Raw genomic sequence first — 13,446 nt, 5'->3', positions numbered from 1 at the left:
TACATCGTGCTCCTTTTAAATATATGACTCTTGTTTTCTTCTAAAACTGTTGAAAAAAACAATCCTTTAAATTACTTTAGATTTTTGACTCGAGTCTTTGACATTGTCGTGAAGTAGGCGGGACTTGGCCGCTCTGATTGGTCCCTTTTCTAAACGGACTCGCTGCTCTACCAATGAGCGACGCGCTTCTTGTTTGTGACGCAGATTCTGCGGTGGCTCAAGTTTTATAAAACACATTTTTACAAGAATCAGCGAGATTTTTGCGTGTTTTCAGACCGCGGTCGTATATTTCAAGGTAAGAAACAAAAATATGAAGTTTGCACTCAATCCCGGAGCTTTACGGCGCGTTCTCGGAGCTAACAGAGGCTAAAGCTAACATGCCTTTAGCAAAACAACAGATTTATGCACAACCGTGTGTCCAGACGGCATTTTTTATATTTATGCAGTTATTACGTGCATTATTTAGTTAATCGCTGTATTTGTTGCTTCTGTTGTGTATCTTGACATTATTATTTATCTTTATATCGTTGTAGTTGTAGTTTTATTGGTCCTGGTTCAACTTTATAACAACTACAACTGAATTAGGCGTAATAAAGCATGAATAAAGACGTAATTCATAATGAACAAATGGTTTATTAAGCATGATTCATGTGTAATAACTGTGTAAAGTGAATATTTTGTAATAAACTGGGGCAGAAACAAGTTAATTGGAATATTGTAATCGAATAATTGTTTTCTGGACTCAAAAACATGTCATGCGTTGAGAAAAGTGGTTTTATGACTCAAAAATGCTGTAGAAACTTAATTAATGTTAGCATTAATAGATTACTCTAGAGAATAATCACCAAATCAATCTTATTTGCAAAATATTTGTTAGTTTAAGCCCAATACAATTTGTTGATTATGAATTAAGTCGAAGTGAACAGGAATTTTTTCAATTAATTCAAATATCGATTGTCAACTTCTGCTGTCGTTTACGCATATAAATGTAAGAAAAAGTGTATTTATGTGTTAAAAAGGCCAAAATGTAACACAAAAACATTTACAGAGGGAATTTCTTTGGATTTCTTATTTCGTTTTTGACTAAACTAAATCTGACTGAAAATGTGCCTCATTTTTTTGACTTAAAACTGTAATAAATCTGGCTCAATTTTGTTGTTTCTACATAAAAGTCCTCGTTTATTAAGGCTCTGTGCAGTGTTTGTCTAATGTACGTGGAGCATCACCGTTAAACCGTAAAGTCTGTATTTGAAATCATCATGTACTTTTATCGTACGTTTTGTGCCCTTTTTGTGCCCGGTTCCGTGGGCAGTGCCATGTCCCGGGAGGAGCTGGCCTTCCAGAGGGCCCGAAAGGCCTTCAGGTCGGGCAGAACTCGCCCTCTGGAGTTCAGGCGGCAGCAGCTGAAGAATCTGCTGAGGTTCATGACGGAGAGGAAGAAGGAGATCGCAGACGCCGTGAAGAAGGACCTGGGAAAGGTGAGCGCCAACTGACCCCGAGCGCCAACTGACCCCGAGCGACCCACGGCCAAAACCAGGAACGGGACGGTACAACACATCCACTGTACGATTACCAGAAATACCACGGTTACGGATTTTATTATGTCCATTCTCCTCTTTTTAAGCAGAACGAAGTGACCTTTTTACCTCGATAAACGTCTTTGTCAGTCTCTGTGAAAGAAGAACTAAGTAACCCTGGTGCTAGAGCTCCCCCTGCAGCTCCCTGGTGAAATTACACTGTTACACTACTATTACACCTTTATCATAATAAGTCAGTATAATCACACACAAGAACATTTATCGTTGCAGAATATTTCGAAAAGAGCCAGGGTTTCTCAGACAGCAGGGGGCGACAGCGGACACGTCAAATACATATTTAACTATTACAAAAGCGTTCAATAAGGTGAAAATGTGACTTTAATTCTGCTTTTAATCTGTATTTCCGGAGCGTTTGAAGTGTCCGTCGTCGCCCCCTGCTGGAGAAACACTCGCTCTGTATTTGATGCTTGACGACCTGGAATGTTTTTGTAAGTGATTAAACTGAAAGAAAAAAACAAGTGGTAAATAAATGTTCTCTGACTGTGTTTTCACCAGGCACCTGCAGGGGGCGCTCTATAACCAGAGTCACTCAGTTCTGCTTAAAAAGGTTAAATGTTGAGAGGGAAAACTGACAAATTAAATCAAAATATTGAAAAAAAGAAAAAACATAAAACTTATAAATATGATTGACAGGTACTATTTTCCCAAAGTCATCTTGGAAGCAGCGTGTAACGTAACGTGGGCGTGGTCTGCCCCTCAGAGCGAGCGTGGCACGGAGCTGTTTGAGACGCTGGGCTGTGAGGGCGAGCTCCACCTGGCCCTGGAGCACCTGTCGGAGTGGGCCGCGCCTCGTCCTGTGGAGAGGACCCTGCTCACGCTCTCGGACCAGGCCTACGTCCGGCCCGAGCCCCTGGGCCTGGTGCTCATCATCGGGGCCTGGAACTATCCCTGGGCGGTGACGCTGCAGCCGCTGGTCGGGGCCATCGCTGCAGGTCAGACTGTACACGCGTGTAAAGGACACGGGGTGTTCTACCTGTGTTCTACCCAGGCTTTTAGCCAGGGGCCCGTCTTACCGTATTTTGGACGGGGTATTTTGAAATGTGGACGGGCATTTTCGAGTGCAGGGACGGGGCCATTTTTATTAATAAATCTTAGAAAAAAAGGGATTATCATTCAATCGGGCCGGGAAGCGTTCGGTGATAGTCCGGCACGGTCTGCGCCATGACAGTTCACTGTTTACAAGTGAAAATTTGCATGGTGCGCGCTGATTGGTCGACGATGCTTGTGTGCTTGGCTCTGATTGGCTGTCGAGCCCTATTAAAGGCACTCATTTTACTGTCACATGATCACTTTATGTGAGTTTGATGTTGGATTGACGCTCGTGGTTTTGTAGAAATGTTTCTGAAACAATAATCCTAAAGCAGGATAAACAAACAAACAAACAAACAAACATATCTGGTCCACACTATATGATTGCGTGTGTGTGGTGCAAAACAGCAGAGTTGCCACACGAGGGCGCTAGAGACAAACACTAGGATCTGAACATGTTTGAAGTGGTTCTAATCTGGGACATTTGCTGATATGATTAGTCTAAAGCACAAAAACTTCTCTCAAACTCTGGACTAAATATTAAACTGTTGAACCAAATCAAACCCTCTTTTATCCAGTTTTTAAAACGTGCTTTTACGTCTGTTTCAGGAAACGCAGCCGTCATAAAACCGTCTGAGGTCAGTTCTCACTCGGCCAAAGCCATGGCAGAGCTGCTGCCCCAGTATCTGGACCAGGTAAACAACAACAACAACCACTGTTAGACTGTTTACACCCGCTTTAGTCCTGTTTTAGACCTGCTTTAGCCCCTCTTCAGTCCCTCTTCAGTCCCTCTTCAGTCCCTCTTTAGCCCTCTTTAGCCCTCTTTACTCCCTCTTTAGTCCTTCTTTAGCCCTCTTCAGCCCTCTTTTCTCCCTCTTTAGGCCCTCTTTAGCCCCTCTTTAGCCCCTCTAGCCCTCTTTAGCCCCTCTTTAGCCCTCTTTTCTCCCTCTTTAGCCCTCTTTAGCCCTCTTTAGCCCTCTTTAGCCCCTCTTTAGCCCTCTTTAGACCCTCTTTAGCCTTCTTTAGCCCCTCTAGCCCTCTTTAGCCCTCTTTAGCCCCTCTTTAGCCCTCTTTAGCCCCTCTTTAGCCCTCTTTAGCCCTCTTTAGCCCCTCTTTAGCCCTCTTTAGCCTGCTTTAGCCCCTGTCTCTGCTCAGGACCTGTTCCCTGTGGTCCCTGGAGGAGTGGGTGAGACTCAGGAGCTGCTCAGGCAGCGTTGGGACCACATCTTCTACACGGGCAGCAGCTCCGTGGGTCGTCTGGTGATGGAGGCGGCGGCCGCTCACCTCACGCCCGTCACCCTGGAGCTGGGCGGGAAGAGCCCCTGCTACGTGCACCCCGACTGTGACCTGAGCGTCGCCTGTAGGTGAGAAACTACACCACGGTCACTAGATGTTCCAGTGAAGCTTCTGATGATCCTCTGCTTCAAACGCCTCTTTTCACTAAAGAAAATGACATTATAAATGTCTTTTATTCTGAGGTGAATCCACATGAACCTGTTCACGCCCATAACCATAACCAGACTTTAGAAGTTCTGTTACATCATCACTTTTATTTTCGTTGTCAATCACAGCAAGTTATACATCATTTTAAAGATTATTTTCTCAACAAAACAAATATGTCATTGATTTATATTGAATAATTCGCCCCAAGAAGTAATTACCAATAGTTTGTCATAAAGTCTCAACTTTTCATAAACATTTCTTCCCTGTTTTGTGAATTATGACGGTCAGTCCTTCAGTAAGTGGAATCCTTCTGTCCGGAATAATCCACCAAAAACAATATCCACTTGTATTTTTCCTGAAGTGATCAGATTTTGAGATATTGTCAAGTCAACAGAGTTTTCTTCTGTGAAAATATTCACATGAACGCTCGTCCATAACAAAGGACCTGTTGGAGTTAGAAGATGTTTGGTGGGATCAGATCAGCCACATGTTTCTGTCCACGGGTTTGTTTTTTACTGCCTCTGCTTCTGACGCACGGGTCCACGTTGTTTATCTGCACCTAGCGCCATCTAAAGAGGACGGAGAACACTTTGATTGACATATTATTCTAGCCAATGAGCCAACGATGGGCGGGACTTAGGAAACAGCCAGAGCTTGTTTAAAACAGATGTAAAGAAGTAAAGTTTTCTAACGTTTTCTGATTTTATTAGCCTTTTGGACACGCATTTTGTTAGATGTATTATTATACCAATACAAAAATAAAATAAAAATATTACTATTCATTTTTAATATTTTTCACCTCTATATGGGAAATTCATGGGTAAACTCATATTTACACATTTTCACATACATTGTTTTTAGCAGTTATAATTGGTATTAGTGGCCTACTAAACATCAAAATGTATGTTTTATGATCATAGAGGAGCTCAAATTGTAATAAAACAGTTTGGCACAGTTGGCACATATTTGGATCACTTGTTCCGAATATACTTTTTGATACAAAAAGGTCAAAGCACCAAAATGCCTGTTCCTAGAGATCTGAAAGTGTGAGTTCTGAAGCCCTGACAGTGTGACATGTGCACATCTGCAGAAACTAGAAGGACCAAGCTTTCCCATGATGCATCACACTCACAAGTGGAACATAACATCCTCTTTTAAGAAGCAACGACATTTGCGTCTGACCAGTGTGCACAGGTCAAAGAGGCGATGTAACAGGTTAAAGGGTCTATGATATAACGATGACCCCATGTTGTGTCTGTTCAGGAGGATCACACTATTAAAGGGTCCAACCCCATGTTGTGTCTGTTCAGGAGGATCATACTATTAAAGGGTCTGACCCCATGTGTGTGTTCAGGAGGATCACACTATTAAAGGGTCCGACCCCATGTTGTGTCTGTTCAGGAGGATCACACTATTAAAGGGTCCGACCCCATGTTGTGTGTGTTCAGGAGGATCACACTATTAAAGGGTCTGACCCCATGTTGTGTGTGTTCAGGAGGATCACACTATTAAAGGGTCTGACCCCATGGTGTGTGTTCAGGAGGATCACACTATTAAAGGGTCTGACCCCTTGTTGTGTGTGTTCAGGAGGAGCACACTATTAAAGGGTCTGACCCCATGGTGTGTGTTCAGGAGGAGCACACTATTAAAGGGTCTGACCCCATGGTGTGTGTTCAGGAGGATCACACTATTAAAGGGTCTGACCCCATGGTGTGTGTTCAGGAGGATCACACTATTAAAGGGTCTGACCCCATGTTGTGTGTGTTCAGGAGGAGCACACTATTAAAGGGTCTGACCCCATGTTGTGTGTGTTCAGGAGGATCACACTATTAAAGGGTCTGACCCCATGTTGTGTGTGTTCAGGAGGAGCACACTATTAAAGGGTCTGACCCCATGGTGTGTGTTCAGGAGGAGCACACTATTAAAGGGTCTGACCCCATGTTGTGTGTGTTCAGGAGGTTCACACTATTAAAGGGTCTGACCCCATGTTGTGTGTGTTCAGGAAGAGCACACTATTAAAGGGTCTGACCCCATGTTGTGTGTGTTCAGGAGGATCACACTATTAAAGGGTCTGACCCCATGTTGTGTGTGTTCAGGAGGAGCACACTATTAAAGGGTCTGACCCCATGTTGTGTGTGTTCAGGAGGAGCACACTATTAAAGGGTCTGACCCCATGTTGTGTGTGTTCAGGAGGATCACACTATTAAAGGGTCTGACCCCATGTTGTGTGTGTTCAGGAGGATCACACTATTAAAGGGTCTGACCCCATGTTGTGTGTGTTCAGGAGGATCACACTATTAAAGGGTCTGACCCCATGTTGTGTGTGTTCAGGAGGAGCACACTATTAAAGGGTCTGACCCCATGGTGTGTGTTCAGGAGGAGCACACTATTAAAGGGTCTGACCCCATGTTGTGTGTGTTCAGGAGGATCACACTATTAAAGGGTCTGACCCCATGTTGTGTGTGTTCAGGAAGAGCACACTATTAAAGGGTCTGACCCCATGTTGTGTGTGTTCAGGAGGATCACACTATTAAAGGGTCTGACCCCATGTTGTGTGTGTTCAGGAGGAGCACACTATTAAAGGGTCTGACCCCATGGTGTGTGTTCAGGAGGAGCACACTATTAAAGGGTCTGACCCCATGTTGTGTGTGTTCAGGAGGAGCACACTATTAAAGGGTCTGACCCCATGTTGTGTGTGTTCAGGAGGATCACACTATTAAAGGGTCTGACCCCATGTTGTGTGTGTTCAGGAGGATCACACTATTAAAGGGTCTGACCCCATGTTGTGTGTGTTCAGGAGGAGCACACTATTAAAGGGTCTGACCCCATGTTCTGTGTGTTCAGGAGGATCACGTGGGGGAAGTTCGTGAACTGTGGTCAGACCTGCATCGCTCCAGATTATGTTCTGTGTGAGCCCAGTGTCCAGAGCCGAGTCGTGGACGAGATGCGCAAATGCATCAAGGTCAGTGATGTACAAATAAAAATACTACTACTACTACTACTACTACTACTACTACTACTACTACTACTACTACTACTACTACTACTACTACTACTGCTACTACTATAAATATTACTACTACTACTACTATAAATATTACTACTACTACTACTACTACTACTACTACTATAAATACTACTACTACTATTATAAATACTACTACTACTACTATAAATACTACTACTACTATTATAAATACTACTACTATTATAAAATAAATACTACTACAAAAAATACTGCTACTACTACTACTACTACTGCTACTACTATTATAAATACTACTGCTACTACTACTACTGTTATATATATACTACTGTTATATATATACTACTACTTCTATTATAAATACTACTACTAATACTACTATTATAAATACTACGACTCCTACTATTATAAATACTATTACTCCTACTATTATAAATACTATTACTCCTACTATTATAAATACTATTACTCCTACTATTATAAATACTATTACTCCTACTATTATAAATACTACTACTACTACCATTATAAATACTGCTACTATACTACTATAACTACTACTACATCAACACAATATATTAATATAGTCTATGATAAGCCGGCCACAGGATCGTGAGTTCCAATCCCGACTCTGACAATGTACTGCATGTCCTCCCTTCTCTCAGCCCCCATTTCACTCCCTCCTTTCCTGTCTGATAAAGCCTACAGGAAACAACATCTTAAGAAAATAAGATAAAGCAAAGTTTCAAATAAAGATATGAGGTGATATTTGTAATTTTGCAGCCATTTCACTTCTTTTTATTTATTTGACATGATGTGTTCTCGCCCTCGCTCATGTTGTTGTTGTGGTGCAGGAGTTTTACACTGAAAACCCGCAGAGCTTCGAGGACTACGGCCGGATCATAAACCAGAGGCACTTCCAGAGGATCGTGGGTCTGATGGAGGGCGGGACTGTGGCGCTGGGCGGAGACTGCGACGAGAAGGACCGCTACATCGGTACGAGCGCCGTTTAACTTCACACTTCCTGTTTCATTCACACTTCCTGTTTGCGGGCTCGTCTCCTCTGCTGCTTCTCTGAGCCTCACAAAAACACTCGGCTTCAAATGTCCCAAAGGTCGAGATCTTGGGGGCTTTTTTCTCTCTTTTTGCTGTTTTTATGTCCGTAAATCACCACATTTCTGACTCAGATCGCCTTCATAGCTTTGGTTATTTCCCCCTCTTAATGTCCTCCCTAATCGAAGCCCCTCATTCACTCTCAGTCCTGCATTACCGTAAATATCAGACTATATCGAGCACTCCATCGCAGCGATTCAGACTATAAAGTACATAAAGTTTAGAAGTAGTTTATAAAGTGTAAACTATAAAGTACTATAACACTGTGCAAGCTCTGATAGCGCCCTCTGTAGGAACAGTGTGGAAAGTGTGTTTTCACTTTTAGTCAAACAAACAACAAAATAAAGGCTCATTTTGGACTTTAAAAGGAAAATCATGATGAAATGTTTCCACTTTATAATAACTACAGCTTAATTTGCCCCTATAAAACATGATGAACAATTAATTCATTAAGATCGATTCAGACTTAGAAACTAGTTAATTAGTTAGATTTAGAGTATTTATTATCCCTTTGTTCAGTATAAATTGTAGTAGTTTTTAATTATTGTTTTTTAATATACAATATACATATTGATTTTATCCAGGCTTTTTATGCCTGTTCATCTGTTTAATTTATTCATTTAACTATTTCAGTTTTTACTTAACCTTATTATTTTACTTTACTTTTTGTGCAGCGCTTTTGTTTGTAAATTATGCTATAAAAATAAAGTGGATTGAACTGTCACTACCGTATTTTCCGGACTATAAGTTGCACCTTTTTTTATAGTTTTGGCCGGGGTGCGACTTATACTTATATTTATACTTATACTTATACTCCGGAGCGACTTATGTGATATTATTTGTTATTTTCACACTTGCAACCACATTTCATCCTCCAGTGCGACTTATTTATGTTTTTTTCTTCTCAGCATGTTTTGGCTAGTGCGACTTATAGTCCGGAAAATACGGTAATGAAATCCACACTTTTGTAACGTTTGTTTTTTAAATCTGTTCCTTCCTGTGTTTCCGCGATGCATTTACTCTGATACTGTAGCGTTTTACTGCTGAGCCTCATGTAAACGTCTGTGTCCAGGTCCCACCGTGCTGAAGGACGTGTCCGGAGACTCAACGATCATGAAGGAGGAGATCTTTGGTCCGGTCCTGCCCATCGTCCCCGTGAGCGGACTGGACGAGGCTGTTCAGTTCATCACGGAGCGAGAGAAGCCGCTGGTCATCTACGTCTTCACCCAGGACAAGAAGGTGCGCCTCACTTCCCAGTGTTCTCGCTGAGGGTTTTTGGCATGGGGGCCCGCCATGCTTCGTTGGGCCCCCGCCAGGTATTAAGATAACCGCACTCTCTCGTGCCGTCTGCGGTGCTATTTTTGTAAAACATGCTAACCTCTTCAGACTTGAGGGTCGTGTTTTTAACGTTTGTCGTGTTTTTAACGTTTGTCGTGTTTTTAACGTTCGTGGTGTTCGTGGTGCTCAGGTCATTCAGAAGATGATCTCGGAGACGTCCAGTGGAGCTCTGCTGGCCAACGACTGCCTGGTCCACTTCACCGTGTCCGCTCTGCCCTTCGGAGGAGTCGGTGAGACGCTTTTCCATGTTATTTAGTGTTTTTGTGCCCGTTTTAATATAAATGATAGTTTCACACCAAACGAGTCACATTTAAGATAAGATAAGATATTCCTTTATTGTCCCACATGGGGAAATTTCATTGGTGCAACGCAGGTAGATACAGAGGTAGATACAGAAGAACAGATCACTTATAGGAAGTCTGAAAAACACTTTCAGTAGAAGATCTCCTATAAATAAATAAAAACTCCCATAGACAAATAAATAAATACATAAATACCATTGCATGTAATCACGACAGTAATTGCACATGAATATGTGTCACGATGGCACATGGATTACACATGGATTACACATGGATTTCACAGTAATTGCACATGAATCACGACAGTAATTGCACATATGACGGAATTGCACATGGTTAGGTCAGTATTGCGAGTGTTCAGGACTAACAGTGTTTGTTATAAAGTCTGACAGCAGCAGGAAGGAAAGACCTGTGAAACCTTTCCTTCACACAGCGAGGGTGGATCAGTCTGTCATTGAAGCTGCTCTCCAGCGCGGACAGAGTGTCCTGCAGGGGGCGACACTCATGGTCCAGCATAGATGTGAATCTAGCCAGGACCCTCCTGTCCCCCACCTCCTGCACCGAGTCCAGAGCACAGCCCAGGACGGAGCTGGACTTCTTGATGACTCTGTCCAGCTTCCTCCTCTCCCTCTCTGTGATGCTGCTGCTCCAGCAGGCCACACCGTACAGGAGCTGATGCCACCACAGAGTCGTAGAAGGTCTTCAGGAGTGGCCCTGTCACTCCAAAAGACCGGAGTCTCCTCAGGAGGTAGAGCCGACTCTGGCTCTTCCTGTACAGTGCGTCTGTGTTATGAGTCCAGTCCAGTTTGTGATTCAGATGAACACCCAGGTACTCATTAATGCCTCAGAATCAGGCATTTCAACTCTCTCAATGTCCCGTCCCTGGATGTTCACTGGTGAGGGGGCAGTGGGGTGGGGTCTGCGGAAGTCCACCACCATCTCCTTGGTCTTCCCCGCGTTGATGAGGAGGTGGTTCCGCTGACACCAGTCCACAAAGTCCTGCTCCAGTCCTCTGTACTCCGCGTCATCGTCGTCCGTGATGAGTCTGATGATGGCAGAGTCGTCAGAGAACTTCTGCAGGACACAGCTGTCCGTGTCTGAAGTCTGAAGTCTGCAGTGTAAAGGGTGAAGAGAAAGGGCGCGAGGACAGTGCCCTGGGGCGCCCCCACACTGCAGGTCCGAAAAGTTAAAACATCTTTCTTTTGTGGCGAAAAGTTAAAACATCTGTAGAAAATGACAGGAAGTGACATCACAGCAGGGACGGTTTATGCATGATTTACACAAACAGGAAGTGACATCACAGCAGGGATGGTTTATGCATGAGTTACACAAACAGGAAGTGACATCACAGCAGGGACGGTTTATGCATTATTTACACAAACAGGAAGTGACATCACAGCAGGGACGGTTTATGCATTATTTACACAAACAGGAAGTGACATCACAGCATGGACGGTTTATGCATGATTTACACAAACAGGAAGTGACATCACAGCAGGGACGGTTTATGCATGATTTACACAAACAGGAAGTGACATCACAGCAGGGACGGTTTATGCATGATTTACACAAACAGGAAGTGACATCACAGCAGGGACGGTTTATGCATGATTTACACCAAAATAAAGTACTTTTTTGACTCTACACATTAATTCAACAAAATAATAATTCAGATGTTTTTATTCGTCAAAAAATACAATTGTGAGACATGTCATTGTGTGACATGAGATGAGTAGTTTCCTAGTGTGATGTCATCAAGTAGAAACAGGAAGTAAAATCCATCCATCCATTTTCTACCGCTTGTTCCCTTTCGGGGTCGCGGGTGACTGGAGCCAATTGTTGCGGAAACTATTCTATAACAAATGACAGAGAAAATGAGGCAAAATATAACCAAGTTGTCTTGTTCAAAAGTGGTTCTTTATTTTAGCCGTGCACAGCCAAAAAAGCTCTCCCTGACATTTGCCGTTCTGTCCCTCCCTGATCTGACCAGAGCAAACATTGAGTTCAGCTTGTTAAGGCACAACAGGTGCCACGTATGCACAAAACCAGTCTAAACATATTGCAGAGAAACACACTCAATGTTCTACCGCATGCGAGACATCCTTGGATCTGCAGCTGTCAGTCTGTTTACCCAGGGATGTCTGCAGACAGAGTCATAATAAGTGTGACCCAGATGTTAAACATATGCTGACCTAAGTTCTGTGCCATCAGGCAAAGACATTACATTTTTACACCACACTATCCCAGTGACTTCGGGCCTTAGGCGGGGTACATCCTGGACAGTGGCCAACTCGTCACAGGGCCAACACAGAGACATATAAACATTACAGACAGTTCACTCTCACATTCATTCACTAGGGCCAATTTAGACTTACCAATTTTTACCTAACACATGCATGTCTTTGGACGGTGGGAGGAAGCCGGAGAACCCACGGTAACACGGGGAGAACATGCAGACTCCACCCAGAGAGATCATGTGATGTTGGTCTGGGAATCGAACCCATGATCTCCTTCTTGGGAGGCAAGAGCGCTAACCGCCTTTGCCACCGTGCACCCGTAGGAAGTAAAAAAAAAAAAAAAAAAAAAAAAAAAAAAAATATATATATATATATATATATATATATATATATATATATATACCGGACTATAATACGCACCTTTTTTCATAGTTTTGGCCGGGGTGCAACTTATACTTATATTGATACTTACATACTTATATAGACTTATATATTTTTCTTCTCTATTATGCATTTTTTGGCTGGTGCGTCTTATACTCCGGAAAATACGGTAATAGAGAAGAAATGGAGTATGAAATGCAGTTGCAAGTGTGAAAATGACAAATAATATCACGTATAAGTCGCTCTGGAGTATAAGTATATAAGTATAAATATAAGTATAAGTCGCACCTCGGCCAAAACTATGAAAAAAGGTGCGACTTATAGTCCAGAACATACGGTAAATGTGCTTTTCTGTGATCAAATGTGTCTGACTTTTAGCTTAAAACTGTTTATCTCGAGTGAAGAGGCACTTTGATGCGCTTTGACCCGGCGTTCTGACCCGGTTGTGCCCCGCCCCCCGCAGGTCACAGTGGGATGGGCTGCTACAAAGGCAAGCACACGTTCGAGCGCCTCAGTCACATGCGCAGCTGCCTCATCAAGAGCCTGCACCTGGAGCCTGTGAACGGCGTGCGCTACCCGCCGCACACGCTCAGGAAGGTGGGCTGGGCGCGGCTGCTCCTGCTGCAGGTCAGCCTGAGGAGGGTCCGGCGCCTCACGATGCTCGGCCTCATGGCGGGGCTGGCGGCATTCGTCCTGCGGGTAAACACACACACACACGGGCGCCACCGTGCTTCACGTGGAACAGTACAGTAGAGCGCCCCCTGCAGCCCATATGTGAATATACACAAGAAAACATATTATGTGAAACCTGTTTTTATTACCATATTTTCGGGACCTTTTTTCATAGTTTTGGCCGGTGTGCAACTTATACTTATACTTATATACTTATACTCCGGCGCGACTTATATGTGTTTTTTTCTTTTTGGCTGGTGCGACTTGTACTCCGGAAAATACGATCTAAACCAGGACTAAACCAGGACTAAACCAAGACTAAACCAAGACTAAACCAGGTCTAGACC

At 43.3% G+C, this 13,446-nt stretch overlaps 1 protein-coding gene across 1 annotated transcript in view; it reads left to right on the top strand.

Annotated features, from left to right (window-relative positions):
- Positions 1-204: 204 nt before the first annotated feature.
- The window catches only part of LOC140368925 (aldehyde dehydrogenase family 3 member A2-like), a 33,487-nt gene continuing 20,245 nt past the window's right edge, over positions 205-13,446 (top strand). The window contains exons 1-10 of the mRNA XM_072456095.1: positions 205-295; positions 1,313-1,478; positions 2,299-2,530; positions 3,237-3,322; positions 3,783-3,991; positions 6,915-7,032; positions 7,911-8,052; positions 9,242-9,408; positions 9,638-9,737; positions 12,891-13,126. Coding sequence (XP_072312196.1) covers positions 1,317-1,478; positions 2,299-2,530; positions 3,237-3,322; positions 3,783-3,991; positions 6,915-7,032; positions 7,911-8,052; positions 9,242-9,408; positions 9,638-9,737; positions 12,891-13,126 — 1,452 coding nt within the window. The 5' untranslated portion in view covers positions 205-295; positions 1,313-1,316. The remainder of the gene's footprint in view (positions 296-1,312; positions 1,479-2,298; positions 2,531-3,236; positions 3,323-3,782; positions 3,992-6,914; positions 7,033-7,910; positions 8,053-9,241; positions 9,409-9,637; positions 9,738-12,890; positions 13,127-13,446) is intronic.

The sequence above is a fragment of the Eucyclogobius newberryi genome, unplaced genomic scaffold, assembly GCF_026437365.1.
Source record: "Eucyclogobius newberryi isolate DKJ021-1_F unplaced genomic scaffold, fEucNew1.0.hap1 SCAF_10, whole genome shotgun sequence".
Classification (NCBI taxonomy): Eukaryota; Metazoa; Chordata; class Actinopteri; order Gobiiformes; family Gobiidae; genus Eucyclogobius; species Eucyclogobius newberryi.
This window is presented reverse-complemented; position numbering and strand designations above follow the sequence as displayed.